The sequence below is a fragment of the Capronia epimyces genome, assembly GCF_000585565.1.
Source record: "Capronia epimyces CBS 606.96 chromosome Unknown aczIQ-supercont1.2, whole genome shotgun sequence".
Classification (NCBI taxonomy): domain Eukaryota; kingdom Fungi; phylum Ascomycota; class Eurotiomycetes; order Chaetothyriales; family Herpotrichiellaceae; genus Capronia; species Capronia epimyces.
The window spans coordinates 3704613-3718915 of record NW_006912905.1 but is presented as its reverse complement, the minus strand read 5'-3'; the positions used below and the strand labels follow the sequence as shown (position 1 = coordinate 3718915).

Genomic DNA, 14303 nt, shown 5'->3' with positions numbered 1-14303 from the left:
AGATGGTGCGGCGAGTGCGGCTCGGAGTGATTGTCCCATCTTCCAACACGGTCCTCGAACCTTTAACGCAGGCCATAGTTGCATCAATCACTGACCCAGACCTAGAGGTGACAGTACACTTCTCCAGACTTCGCGTCACAAAGATCGATCTATCAGGGGATGCAAGCTTGCAGTTTTCAACTGAGGCTATGTTAGCTGCGGCCCAGCTACTCGCCGATGCACAGGTCGATGTCATTGGATGGAGCGGCACTTCTGCGGGCTGGTTGGGGTTGCAAACCGACGACAGTTTGTGCAGGGAGATACAGAAAGTCAGTGGGATTCCTGCTACGTCCTCGATCCTCGCTCTAAACGAGCTGCTCCGAGCTAGCAAGGCCGAGAAAATCGGTCTGGTTACACCATATCTGACCTCGGTGGTGGATGCGATTCGCAAGAACTATGCCGCCATCGGATTCCCCATCGCTCCGGAGAGAGAACGGCATCTGGTGCTGACGAAGAACTCGGACTTCGGCCTTGTCACAGAGGCTCAGCTCGATGCAATGGTCTCGGAGGTTGCAAACCAGGGCGGCGCCGACGTTGTTGCCATTTACTGCACAAACCTTCGCGGCGCGCGCCGGGCAGCAGCATGGGAGAAAACACATGGAATTGTGGTCCTCGACAGCGTGGCCACAACGGTCTGGGGAATGCTGAAGATGGTTAATGTATCTCCCGCGTCTGTCATGGGCTGGGGCTCGATATTCAGCCCGCAGCAATGATGCATGCCTCTCTCAAATGGAGTAGCGCCCTGTAGTGGATGCCATGTGCAATCATTTTATGTTAAAGACAAGAGCGTGACGGTGGACGACCACTCGAAGCACAAGGCAGCGTCAGAAGGGGGCCAGCAAAGAACCTGAGATTGGAGATTCAAGATTCATTAATAGCAGCGTCATTCAAATTCCTGTCGCTCTGCCAAGAATATACGGTGTACGGAGGAGTGCGGAGTAGCACATGTCTAGCTTTCGTAGTCCGCCGTAATACTACAGCATGCTGGTGCGCGTTGTGGCAGCGAAGCGACCTGCAACACTGCAGTACCATGTCAGTTGTACGGTGTAGACTGCCGAACGTGAATGTGAATGCCGAGAAACCCCTCCTTGCATGCTTTGCTTTGGTTCTACGAGAGTCGAGATGCCAGGGCCCTGGCTGAGCCACGTCAGGTTTTTCCCTTGCCATTCGCACTCATATACGAATACTGGCAGTAAGCCGTCCTTTTGACACTCCCGACGTCCATCTCCAATAGCACAGCAGGATGCCGACCAGAAAATCCAAGTCGAGCGCCTCCAAAGGCAAGGCTACTACTGCCTCCGCCGTCCCTTCGTATACCATCGTATCCAATCCTCGAGGGTTACCACGTCTCGAGGATGGCCCTCCCTTGGCTGGAGAGGAGTTCATGGCCAAGAATGCTCGTGCAAAAGCCCTCATCATGTCGACCCTGGTCCCCGGCAGCGAACCGTGGAAGATTGCCGAACCACTCGAACTGGCTTCGGATGTATGGAAAGCGTTGGAAGAAAAGTATGCGCCGAGAGACGCGAGCGGGAAAAAGATCAGTCAAACACAGACCAAAAGCGAGAGCAATTTTATAGACGACTGGGTGGAGGGGAGGCCACTGGACAAGTACCTTGACTATTACAAGTCGGACATTCTGGTCAAAGCAAAATCCAACTTTGGAAAATCCAACGTCAAAGTCAAGTCCCTTACGCCCAAGCCGACCGATAAATCATCCATGCAGGATCACGTCCTCGAAGACGTGAGATCGGTGCTCTTCCCAACGGAGACGGCGGAGCAGCATCCCAAGCCTCCAGCTCCGACAGGACCTTCGGCATCCGTAGCATCGGCCGATGCAGCAGCTGCGCCGCCACTTCGCTCGCGATGGGTCGCCCGCCCAGTTCCCCATGAAGAGTACTTCAGCGAAGAGCAAGGTTCTATATTTGCTTCACACGACCTAGGGCGGAAGAAACAAGTGCAGAACGCCATTACGAAAGTCATGATGCAGAAGCTACCGAATCGCGACCTCCGCTTACTCTGGGCAGTTCTGTATGGTGGTGAGGACGCCATCTGGCCAGGGTCACTGTCAACGGTCATTCTAGGTGTGACGCATGATGTGGCGCCGAAAGTCGTTCCGGGTGGAGCAGGCACTGATAAAGAATCCCGATCTAACAAGAATGATGCCCAGGATACTCCTGACGAGGATGCTCCTGACAAGAATGCTCAACCAATATCTACAGAGCCATGAGCTACTTCGCATCACCCACAGAACTGAGCTCTCACCCTTCAAACTAAGCAACCTCTTGCCGCATCTATCGTCTTTCCTATATACCTGAGAACGGCACACCAAAGTCTCCCAGACACATCCAGACCAAGAGGATGATGACCCACGCGAGCAAACTTGCGCTTTGGCCACTAGCCAGAGATGGCGCAGCGCTCTTTTCGCGAATAAACGTGACATTCTGCGCAAGCCCGACAATATCTCTCGTCGCATGTCCTGCCTGTGCGAGCTGTCTCAGCTGGTCACCAAAGATGGCCAGGATATTCGAACTCCGGCCAGTAGGACAGAAGACGACTTCGAATCCGCTACCCTGCGGAATGATGAAGGTGCTCGTTTGGTCGTCATAGGCGTAGCTGTAGGCATCTGGACACACCTTCTTGGCCTGCGTCGAGTACAAACTAGGCGAACAGGTCGCCGGGGTGTTATGGTTCCCGGTACAACAGTACTTAGCTTTGTTCCATTTGGCACAAGCGCTCAGGCATGGGTTGAAGATTGGTCGTTGGATGTTGTCATCTGGATAGGGATAAACGCCGTCACCGGGCTTCTCAGGCGGAGCGAGTTGCAACGGCCACGGGCACCAGTCCTGGACAAAGGAGGGCGTCATAGCCTGTTCCAAGGGTAGAGGGAATGTGGCATTTGTCCCGAAATCGGCGTCTGGACTGCTCCCCAGCGGAGTGAGGAGAGAAGAGGTGCCGATGCAAACTGGATTTGTCAAATTGGGCGGAATGTCGGCCAGCGTGGAATTCCCGGTCTCTCCCAGCAAGGCGATGATCCCGACAGGCAGGTTGTAACCGTCGACCAGCGAGATGTCATAAAAGGATTGGTATGTGTCGGAGGACATGGTGAATTCTGCCAGGGTTGCGGGTGCTTGTCCCTGAGAAGGAAAGTCAGCGCCAACGTGAACGGTGGCCCGGTAGGCTCTGTGCTCTCAGCTACTTACAGCTCCTTGACATTGCAAGAACATGCCACAGTCGCCCGTGGTACATGCCGCTCCTCCCTGTCCACTGGCCGGGCCAACGCCGGATTGGGGAAAACTGCAGTTTGTCCGTCCCCAAACCCGGCCTCTCCAATCGCCACTGACGGTTTGTGGATTGGAACTGCCCGGCGCCAGCATGAAGCCGGACGACGCAGGGCCGGTGCCGCTCTGTGTCAGAATGGCGGGCCAAATTGTTTCCTTGCAATTATTTGTTACGCGGAGTGGCAGGACCATGTTGCGTGGATCGAGGTGTCTCGATGTCGAGGCGAGAGCAAAAGGTGCATGGAGAGCCAGAAGAACGGACAATGACCACAATGGATGCGCAAATGGGGTTGACTGTGGGACGATGGGATCTCGCTTCGACTCCGGACGGTTACTGTTGCGGTTGCGGTTTTGCTTGAAGCGAGGCCACTCAGACGAGTCTCGTCGGTGACGGGATCCTGCTTGTCGCTTTGAACAAGTCCGTTCTTCCATGGTGGACGGCTGCTGAATTCAACTCGATAGGAGAAGATCAATATCGAGGCACGGAGTGACGAGTTTCAACAATGGCCAGAGACTGATCTTGTGGATACCTGCTGCCCTTCCGCCGTATCTGGGAAGACGCAAACCGGTCACGAGTGACGCGGACTGAGCAGCCTTGCTTGGAGTTGCTCTGTCAAAGCGACCGCTTCTTCAGTGTAGATGTAATGGAATGTCCAATGTGCAATGTTCAACCCGCAGAGGCGAACAACTGAGATACAAGAGTCGTCCAATATGCGTGCTTATACCAGGTGCGTCTGTGAGGATAATGATAATAAAGAGTCGTGTTGTCGTCCAAATCAGAAGTCGACACAGGTGACAGACAGGTAAGCAATCAGCAGGCGGGTGGGTTATCGAGCGGTGAGGTACGGGTAGATATGAAGAGGGTGTCGTGAGGTGTCAATGAATCGAGTCGAAGAAAGCGCAACCGCCAAGTCTGTCTGTATTTCCAAGTCTTGTTGTCGGATCGATAGCTTCGGGTGCAGTGAGTGGTCAGTCTGTACAGTACCTGATATATCCGTACTTGACGACGCGTACACTTTTGATAGACATAGTAGGTAGACGGGTTTGAGGATGGTGAGGCACAGCCAAAGCCAGAGCCAGAGCCAGAGCCACGGCCACGGCCACAGTCATGGCCATGATTGCCTGAGATCGGTCGAATATCTTGGTATGGGCGTCGCAGGCCTTGCCATGGCCCCTGTCAAGTTGTTGATGGACGTGGCGGTGGTGTCGGGATGCGCAGTCGGTGATGTCATTGTCTTGTCTCATTGGCAGTGTTGGCGATGGGCGATCACCTCAATCACCTCCATCATTAGGTACCACCTATACGAGTACGGAGTATGTAGGTAGGTATTCACACCTCTTCAATTCAAGTTACGGAAGCCTGACCATCACTCTCTCTACACAAGTCTCCCTCGCCTGGCGCCTGACCTCCTCACTGGCAGACTTGGTCAAGGGGATGCCTCTTGCATCGGTGCCCGTGTCGACGGGGACTTCGGCCAGAAGCGTGAAGCCCAGTCTCTGGTATGCACGCACGGCCTGAGAGGTGCTGGTGTCCAAGATGACGGGCGTGTGTGCAAAGCGGGCGAAATGTCGCTCGATCTGATGCTGCAGCAGTTTCGACCCATATCCCTGGCCCGCGTACTTGGGGTTACTGGCTACCATCCGCACAAACCCACAGTCTCGATCCGCGAAGCCGCAGGCGTCCTTCAGCGTCCTGGCAAACATGGACCGCACGTTGGCTTCAGAGACCATCTCGATGCGGTACAGTCCACCGAGTCCATAATTCCACGGCAGCATGAGCGAGAAGAAGCCGGATTTCCAGAGCGTGCCAACGTCCAAGGCGCCCAGTCGCTTGGACGGAGGAAGCCACAGAAGGATCGCTCCGATGTCAGTTTCTGCTTCTGTCTCTGTCTCTGTCTTCCCTGCGGCGCGTGCAGCTGGCACCTCGGCTACCAGCACCTCGCCGCCGAGCAGCCTCGTCAATTTAATCAGGCTCCAGTAGAACCTGACCCGCGACTTCTGCTGTCTGCTCATCGAGCCCGACGACGGCTTACCGTTGCCGTTGTTGCTGACGGTGACGTTGACGTTGACGACGACCGGTTCAAGCGGTGCCGACACGCCCTGAAACCAATTGTGATCCCTGCATCGAGCGAGTCAAGTCAGCCACATTTGTTGTCTTTGTCTTCGCTGCGCAGTGCAGAGCTAGACTGGAGTCGAGAATGAAGCAGACATCGGGGGTCGAGGACGAAACCTCTCAGGGCACAAGGAGGAGTGACGGACCAGATGGGGAGGAAGGCATTGCAAAGAATCCTAGACAACACATCGTCCTCTTCAACCCCCGCTGGACGGAACCTCACCGCCGGTTGCGGTAGCGCGGGCCCAGTAGCACCGTTAGCCATATCAAGCTTCTGCTTCTGGTCCATTGCCGTACAAGTACAGCGTGAATAGTGGATATAGGATACAGGTAGATTCAAGAAGTTAAAGCTCTGCACAGAGTAATCACCCCTGAAGTCCTGTTGTCTGCAGCTTCAAGATCGAGCTACGTACCTTGATATCGCCGGGTTACTATTATGGAGTACTCCGTACTAGTAGTAGGGCGAATTCTGGCGGCCTAGCCTCACGCATTCCAATTGGCTGTCGAGTGACCGACCATACGAGAATACGAGGTACGAGCACATAGGTATGCAGTTGGTGATCAAGAAATACGAGGTACGAGCACATATGCAATGGTGATGGAATACGAGGTACGGAGTACGAGGCACCCGCACAGTAGCTCGGAAAAGGACCGGGGAAGACTGTCTACAAGAGTGAGGATAAGACTAGAGATTGACACTCTCTCACTATTCCTAGATATGTTTTCATCCGACTTTCGACGTCGCTCTACGGAGTACGGATACTGGCTGTGAAATGTCAATGTGATCTGTGATCGAAAATGTAGGGAGTACAGGATACAGGATACAGGATACAGGATACAGGATACAGGATACAGGATACAGGATACATTGTCGGGTAGGTTCGTTTCATCATAAAGCATGAATCATATTTTGGCCATGATTTCGTTTCCTCGTTTGAGCCCATGGCCTCATTCTTCGATTTGCTTTTTCCGCTCGCAGATGCCAGTACACTGACAACGACTGATCGGATCTCTTCGGGCGGCATAGAGCCGTGAGTCAAAGTCGGGAACTTTGTTGTGCACCCCAATCTTTTTTTTGTGGTGGGCAGAGGGAGCTTAGGACGAGGAGGATGGTGGAATAGTTCTATCCCGACTGTCGGCATGTGCTGTAGTGGCCTTGGCCTTGGAAGAGCTGAAAAGGGCCACACTGTACCGTTCGGGCATCTCGGCGTGGGTTGCGGTCGACTCTTCCGCCGGCGAGGTTGTAGGGTATATGGCTACCACCCTGTGCACCGTTGGCTTCCATCGAGCGCCGCTGATCTTTTTCAGCCTATTGCCCGTAAGGACGGTGACCAGATCGTCTTGGGGATCAACCGGGGCGAACAACCCATGCTTGTCAAACCAACTGCTTCTCGTCTCAACCGTCTCTCTCCTGTCCGCGACCTCAAGTCCACCGCTGCCGTCCGATAACAACAGGGTCAAGGTTCCCGAATCGATATGTGTCGGATTGCGCTGAATACCAGGACCAGGACCAGGACCAGGACCAAATGGAATCGCTTCAGAGGCAATCGAAGGGTAATGAAGGAACCCTAAGCGGAAATCGGAGCAGTCGTGGCTTTGGCTCAAATGTTGACCCGGTGGTAGGTCCATCGTGATCGATAAACAGTCAATGAGGTCGCACAGGACGTCGGACAATACCTATGTGTACACGTGAGGACCCAAATGATTAGCCTGCGCCATCATGGCTGGTTGACCGTCACGCCGTACCATGTGGAGGTGCGTTGCAAAACCACGAAACCCCGGCAAGAGATTTTCGTCGGGCCAGTTGGTCCGGGGCCCGGCATCACAAGTATACGACTCGTTTAAGATGGGAATCTCGCCACGCACTTTGTCCGTTCCCAGGGCAGAATACCCGAGGGAGTGTTTCGACGTCGGAGAGAGCAACGATTTCACCGATTCCTCGAGGTCGAAGAGCTTGCGACTCTGAAACGAAAGTGAACGTTATACCGCATTCGAACTTGAAGTACATTGCGATGCGAGTCGCGTGGTAATGTGGTATGTGGCAGTGCAGGTGGACAGTCTCCGTACCTGTATCTTCCAGTTGGGAAGAATGCCGCGCAAGGTATCAGGTTCAAGTTGAACCTGGCAATATGTGAACTCACGCAGACTTTGGTCGATTTGAGCAGCCACGTCTTTCCGGTCCTGCTCGGAGCCACGAGTGAACCGGCCAGAATCGAGCCTCAGCCTAGGTGATCTGAGGGGATTAGCAGCAGTCTTGCCATTCAGGGCCATCTCGGGAGGTAGTGAATTGAAGGGCTCAAAAGGGAAATGTCACGGTGATGAGCAACATCAAGACTGCCCTTGATACCGCCGTTCAAGGCTACGTACCTACTAGGTAGGTAGGCGACTTCAAGAGGGGGGGTCGACGGAGCCGCAGTCAGAGCGTTAAAGCAGCCACCGCAAAGTCAGGTACTCGTACTAGTACTAGTCTAGTTAGTGCCATTTGTCTCTACGGCGGCGACCTCTCCTGCCGTTCTCGTGTCTCCAACCCAACAGGCCATCATCATCATCTCTTCTGCGGAGCAACGTCGCCTGCCTGTAGCCATCGTAGCAGAAAAGAAACAGCTGAAATGTCGTCAACGCATAAAGGAAAACCTCAGCCAAAAATGTTTGCCCTGAACGACCGACAGAATCCACTGGGAGCATCGCGCGGCAGAGAGTTTAATCCCCAACTAAGGAACCTCTCGGGGCACACACTTCGGCTATATCGCTGATTGGTTGGTGTTGTGCGACGGTAGAGACGTTGTGCGAGAGCCGTCAGGGTTATAATAAGACTACCTTTTGACCCTACCAGACCCTTGAGTCGCTCAATACTTGACCTCGTCGTCGATCGCCGTTGCGCCCTGATATAGTACTTCTGTGGTGTTGCTTAAAGTGCCTGAATATGTCTTCTCTTTAACTACGTGACTGCGTGCGCCTCCTGAGTGCCCTGAGTACTTACGATAAGCTCTTAAGAAGGCTGTAAATTCCTATCCTGTGGAGTATCTCGACGACCCTGTCGACGGCGAGGTGTTGTTGATAGTTAACGAGTACGAGGCTCGTCTTCTTATATTCTGACTAATTAGAGCGCTCCGCTAAGTGGTTATGTAAGGCGGCGACGACGATATTGGTTATGTGGAATGGGCGGCGACGAGGTCTTGGTTATCGTATAAACCACCGTGCTACTAACCCTGATTAGGCAACTCCGAAGTGTGTGAAGTGTGTGTCGAAGTGTGTGCCCCGAGAGGTTCCCCCCAACTACTTCCCACAGAAGTGAGTATCAGCAACACGACAACTTCTCCCCATATTGTACCTGTGTGTAGGTAGTCCTATGCACTTGACGCTGCCGTGGGGGTGGGGAATCATTGAACCAGTCCCCGATGTCATTGCGACGCTCGGATTCCGATGAGGGAGCGACCATGGTGCGTGTAAGGCCGGTCGAAAGATTCTTCCCGCAATCCCTGGTCGGTATTGTCTGTCCCGTGTCGTTGGATGGGCTAACCCGCAAACACCAGATCCTCTGGGAGCTCTTGTCTCAGAAATGAGGATCAAGGACGCCTCTTTTTCAATTCCGAAATGCGATCTTTGACTCCTACCAATAGGATAATCTCAGGCAACGAGGGAGTTCTCCTCTCCGCTACACGGAAATCGGTGGCGGAGCCTCTTCGAATCCTTCTCCCGCCCGAAATTCTGGATCGCCATTGAGCCAGTGTCAGACAGAAGAGTTTGTGAGCCAGAATGGCGAGCATTACCACCCCGAAAGACCAACAGAATAGAGCAATAAAAGGTTCCCACCCGATGGCAGGAACACCCAAACCAAAAGGGCTTCGCATATGTCGGAAATTTCTTGGGTGGTGACTGCGCAGCCAGCCTAGAGACATGGCTGGCGGTTCGGTGAGATCCCTATGTAGCGCGTCGCTGCAACCTTTCGGCAGTTCCACACGTGTTTGCTATATGTGTAAACGAAGATGAGTCAGGAACTGCCATTGGTCTTCCAAATCTTTGGCTGGTGGATGGCGGAGACTTAGACTTACACTCACGGCCGTGCAATACTCTCGAAAGTCCTTTGCTGCGGTCCACATGGAGAGCTGCAGGGCCATCCAGGCCGCGGTTAGGCCCAGAACCGCGATGCATGTCTTGATGAAAACGATGACGCCGAATTTGATTTGATTCCACGATGGACAGAGTAATGAACCATGTCCAGCTGGAGCTGCCTGAAGGCCTGAGCCGCCGGCGGCCACTGGTCGACTCGAAGCGTAAACATTAGACTGTCCGCTCCCAGTGTTGGTGTTGGGAGAAGTCGGCGACACAACCGAAGGGCCCTGGTGTGCAACAAACGCAGGCAGATTCGACGGGCTTGGAGTCGAAGTCGAAGATGCGGACGGTTGGCAAGGCTGACTTGCCACTGGCACTGGCGGGAGGTTGCCAAGAGCAATTGTAGTGCCTGTTGCCTGGCTGGCCATGTCTGGGCGATGTTAGATGTTAGAATATGGGTGACGAGCGTGGCCTTCTGATGCACATTCCCTGAGAAACGGTGAGTATTGATTGCACTCGCTGCATTTGTGTGCATGTTACTGATTCATTGCCGGTCGACGATACAGTAAATGATAAAGCGGACGAGACGTCGTTATGTTTTGGCCCCTCGGCGCCTGCTGCTGCGCCTCAAACTCTCCACAGATGCCACCTAGATGCCAGCCCCGTGGCTTAGGAGGCCTAGGTGCTTATTGTTGGTCGCTATGCCTCTTGATCCTGGCAAGAGGCCGCCAGTTGACGGCTGGTACAGTAGTGGGGTCAAATCTATACGAGGATAGGGACGGCGTCGAATGTGCTTATGGCCAAATTCACCTTCCGCATATATTCGACATGGCCATCGACTTCCAGGTCATCTTGCACCCAGACAGCCTGGACCAAGGCTCCCACCTCTTTGAAGCTTCGTACCTGCGGGTCCTGTTGCGTTTTTGAAATGAGGTCGAGGATCACCCTTCGGCGGTCATCGGTGCGAGCCTCGCAGCCAACGATAAAGAGCGGGAAGGGATGACGACAAGTTCCTATCCCGGCGAATATTGAGAAAGCGTCGTCGATCCAAGTCTCAAGCTTGGTGGACTGACCGGAGAAGTTTCTGGAGGTGTGTTCGAGGTAGATCAGTGCTGCGAGCCGAAACAACTTCAGAACGGGGGTGAGATCTTCGTCCGCAGTGGTTTCAGCTGGGCCAGTAAGCGTTACGTTTGTGAGTCTGGATTCGAGGCCATCCAGGTACTCTTGATATTCCAACGAATGGTACTGTGGATCCCAGGGATGCAGAATCGTATCGCAGACTTCACCCAGCAAGCCGAGAACCTCGTGCGCATGGCGGGAGATCTGTGGTATCACGGCGGCAAACGAGGCACGCGCAAGGGCATATTGGGTGACACACGGCATGTCGCCGTTGCCGCCGTTCGTGGTGAAGCGAGGATCTGGCACCACTTCAGACACGACGTCTGTGCGCCAGTGTCGAGTGCTGAACCGGGCGAGCACGTCGTAGTAATAGACCCAGCCCAGCATGATGGAAGAATCACTTCCTGGGGGATGCTGTCCATCCTTGACGGCCTGCACAACTCCTTTGGCACCACATATGTGCCCAACCCACTGGCAGTTCCAGGTATGTCCATTGGAATTCAGCTGCATCTGTGGGAATTTCATGAGTGCCTTGCCCATGCCGATGCCGTCCGGGTTGGAGGGGGTGACAGTCCATGCCAATATCAATATCGCAGACTTACCTCAAAACAGGCAAGGAGAATGCCGGCAGCAATATGCTGAATGCCAGCTTCGGCGTCGATGCCATCCTTTGCCGAGGTCATGAGTGACTGAAGTGCTGTAAGGTTCAGCCGAGCCGCATGTGGTTGGAGTCCGTCCCTGTACAAGGACGCGAGAGCGAGCATGGCCTGACACACCGCGTTTGACGCGAGGGTGCTGCCTGAGAGCGCCATCCGCATCAGTATCTCGCGGACCCTGCTCCGACCCGAGTCGAACATGGGCAGAACATTGCTGCCTACGTGCTCAACTGTGTTGCATGGGTCAATTGGCTTGCGCATAAGGAGCCATCTCAACAGGGGAACTTACAATATTGGAGGAGGTCCTGGTCACTGGCGTTGATCTTGGACGGTGTCCAACTGATTAATTGAGGAACGCAAGGCAGAGCAAGCTGCATAAACGCTACACGGTCCCTCACTAACAAACATAGGTAAGCGAGCGGGGACAGCAGAGCCACGAGGCCACATGATAACTTACCTTGATTGGGATATTCAGAGGCAAAATGGTGCAGATAGATATCCATGGAGGAAGCATTGATCCACTGGAGATCCTGATGCCGGATTGATCTGCTTCTGCTCGCATGACGAGGAGATGAACCGCCGACCACCGCACGCTTACCATCGTTGGGCCGTGGCCACGAGAGACGGAGACCATAACCTCCACATTGCCGTTTCGATTTCACGCAGTTGAGACAGACCGGGGTGGCGCGATCGCAGGAGACTTTTCGCTCTGCAATTGCAAGCCGTCCTCTCATCAGCGACCGCCTTCCGAAATGTTGTTTTGATAAGAGGCGACAAACCTCTGCATGTCCAGCAGCGTCCTTGCGCCGCCGCCATCTCACCGTCCAAACGGCTAAAGCAACTTGCTGGTATGATCTATGTGTAGCCAACAGTGGGGAAACGTCGTTCGAAGCGCTTGCCGAGAGGGTATAAAAGATGGTGGAAAATGCATATACAGTACGATACTGTTAGCAAGAAAGGACAGAAGCACAGCACCACGGGCCTGTGCGAGGCTGACAAAGCCAGGTTCGTATCATTGAATATTGAGAGTGTCCACACGGGCCTCATTGCAGCCAATCGGCAATGCCACTTCTGGAGATATTGCAGTTTCCGGCCAATCGGCAGCCTTGAACCGGGTCCACCGGCCAGGCTAATCACCAAATGGGTCTCAGGGCAAGTATTTGCGAGAGGCTGTGAGAGGCTGCCATTCGTGATGTGCTACGGGTGGCGCCACCGTCCCATAATGGAACTTGGACAAGTATTTGCGAGCCCCAGCAAACATCCGGCATGGAACTGGATCACTCCAGCATATTGCGAGAAACAACGGTCAGCAACCGGACAGTGGACGTCCGAAGTTGATTGGAAATCAAACCAAAGATGCCGGATCAGAAGTCGTGGGAAACCCGACTTTGCAGGGCTATAAGGGGGCCGAGAAGCCGCACCAGCACCCAGCACCAGCATCTTCATCTTGTCTTTGTCTCGAGATCTAACTGCAGCCTCTATCAGAACCCTTTTCGAGAAATCCAGCACAACATGTCTTCCTATTTCGTCACTGGGGTCTCCCGAGGCATTGGGGTAAGTTTGACTTGGACGAACTGTTGGACCAACAAAACTAACCCACCCGTTTGATCAGTTCGAGTTTCTTCGCCAGCTCTCGAGCGACCCAGCAAAAACCGTGATCGGTCTGGTTCGCAACAAGCCGGCTACTGATGCAAAGGTCGCCGCGCTGAACCGAACCAACATCCACATTCTCGAGGGAGACCTGACCGACTACGAATCGTTGAAGGTATTTCCGCTCCGGTTAGAAAGTCAGGAAGCATTCGCTGATCTTTCTTCTCAAAGAGAGCAGCCTCGGCCACCTCGAAGATCACCGGGGGTAGCCTCGACTATCTCATCGCCAATGCCGCGAGCATTCCTCTGTGGTCCTACTTTGACGGCATGGGAGCCTTGTGAGTGCTATCCTTCCGTGCTTGCCCGACGGCGGTCTGGCCCCCCCAATCCCAGGGGCGGTTAGGAACTTGCTATTCGAGAACTGACGGTTTGTTCTCCGTGACTGAAATGAAACAGGGGCAGCAAAGATCCAGTTGCCCTGGAAAAGGATCTCCTCGACGCCTACAAAACAAACATAATCGGCAATGTTCACCTTTTCAACTTGTTTCTGCCGCTCATTCTAAAGGGCGAGAAGAAGAAAGTCATCGCCATCTCGTCAGGTATGGCTGACATCGAACTCATTACCAAATACGATCTCGAGATTGGTGGACCCTATGCTGTTAGCAAGGCTGGCGCGAACGCCGTCGTGGCCAAGTATAGTGCTGAGTATGCTAAGGACGGGGTGCTCTTCATAAGCATCTGCCCCGGAGTGGTAGACACAGGCAATTCTGGCACTCGTGAGACACCCGCCATACGAAACACCCTTCCCTTCTCCTTCCTACAGGCCACCACCTTCTCAAAAGCCAAGATCAAGATGCCACCGAATCGAATTGCTGACGTGATGAACAGTGACGGAAGAACAACTCCAGAAGATTGGCGTTATGATGGGCAAGTTTGCACAGTATGCGCCTAATTTCAAAGGTCCGGCCACCCCAGAGGAGTCCGTCAAGGCTCTGATTTCGGTCTATGAGAAAGCCAGTGTTGCTGGCGGAGATGGTGGCGCATTTGTTTCTCATTTTGGAAACAAGCAATGGCTCTGATTCCGCCGAAGGCACGACAAGCTCCCCATTGCGGGAGCCGAAGACAGTGAGCCGACAAGACGATCTCGATAGCCCTAGAAGATTGGCGAAAATGGGATCAATTCACTCTCAGGCCCCTTGGTACAATAGATTCGAGAGAATGAGGCTGCGATTGAAACTGGAAACCTTGATTGTTGGAACAAATATCTCGTCTACTCTGTACCAGTCCCTTCCCCTTTACATCAATGTGTTCTGGGCGTGGGATACGTCGTGCCTGTCTAGCATTGTTGTGGTCTACGACATTAATGAGTTCTCCCCACTGCACAGATCCCTTTAGGTCCTCCTGTCCGAACGCCTGTCCATTGTGTTCTGTCGATGTGCGTTCTCCTTGTGAGAG

At 53.8% G+C, this 14303-nt stretch overlaps 7 protein-coding genes across 7 annotated transcripts; 3 read left to right on the top strand and 4 right to left on the bottom strand.

Moving 5' to 3' along the window:
• Positions 1–2: 2 nt before the first annotated feature.
• A1O3_03142 (uncharacterized protein) lies at positions 3–752 on the top strand (the record flags this gene model as incomplete). Its single annotated transcript, XM_007733281.1, has 1 exon — positions 3–752. The coding sequence occupies one exon, from the start codon at positions 3–5 to the stop codon at positions 750–752; it is 750 nt and encodes a 249-aa protein (XP_007731471.1).
• Positions 753–1282: 530 nt separating this feature from the next.
• Positions 1283–2266, top strand: A1O3_03141 (uncharacterized protein; the record flags this gene model as incomplete). The annotated part of the gene is made up of 1 exon (XM_007733280.1): positions 1283–2266. The coding sequence occupies one exon, from the start codon at positions 1283–1285 to the stop codon at positions 2264–2266; it is 984 nt and encodes a 327-aa protein (XP_007731470.1).
• A 76-nt stretch (positions 2267–2342) lies between these two features.
• Positions 2343–3749, bottom strand: A1O3_03140 (uncharacterized protein; the record flags this gene model as incomplete). Its single annotated transcript, XM_007733279.1, has 2 exons — positions 2343–3173; positions 3240–3749. The coding sequence occupies 2 exons, from the start codon at positions 3747–3749 to the stop codon at positions 2343–2345; spliced, it is 1341 nt and encodes a 446-aa protein (XP_007731469.1).
• A 918-nt stretch (positions 3750–4667) lies between these two features.
• A1O3_03139 (uncharacterized protein) lies at positions 4668–5719 on the bottom strand (the record flags this gene model as incomplete). Its single annotated transcript, XM_007733278.1, has 2 exons — positions 4668–5436; positions 5577–5719. 2 exons carry the CDS (start codon positions 5717–5719, stop codon positions 4668–4670), a joined length of 912 nt encoding a protein of 303 aa, XP_007731468.1.
• An 806-nt stretch (positions 5720–6525) lies between these two features.
• On the bottom strand, positions 6526–7701 carry A1O3_03138 (uncharacterized protein; the record flags this gene model as incomplete). The annotated part of the gene is made up of 3 exons (XM_007733277.1): positions 6526–7107; positions 7177–7392; positions 7498–7701. 3 exons carry the CDS (start codon positions 7699–7701, stop codon positions 6526–6528), a joined length of 1002 nt encoding a protein of 333 aa, XP_007731467.1.
• A 2544-nt stretch (positions 7702–10245) lies between these two features.
• A1O3_03137 (uncharacterized protein) lies at positions 10246–11761 on the bottom strand (the record flags this gene model as incomplete). The annotated part of the gene is made up of 4 exons (XM_007733276.1): positions 10246–11112; positions 11205–11488; positions 11548–11655; positions 11716–11761. The coding sequence occupies 4 exons, from the start codon at positions 11759–11761 to the stop codon at positions 10246–10248; spliced, it is 1305 nt and encodes a 434-aa protein (XP_007731466.1).
• Positions 11762–12770: 1009 nt separating this feature from the next.
• On the top strand, positions 12771–13927 carry A1O3_03136 (uncharacterized protein; the record flags this gene model as incomplete). Its single annotated transcript, XM_007733275.1, has 5 exons — positions 12771–12812; positions 12871–13023; positions 13080–13186; positions 13305–13624; positions 13737–13927. 5 exons carry the CDS (start codon positions 12771–12773, stop codon positions 13925–13927), a joined length of 813 nt encoding a protein of 270 aa, XP_007731465.1.
• Positions 13928–14303: the final 376 nt, after the last annotated feature.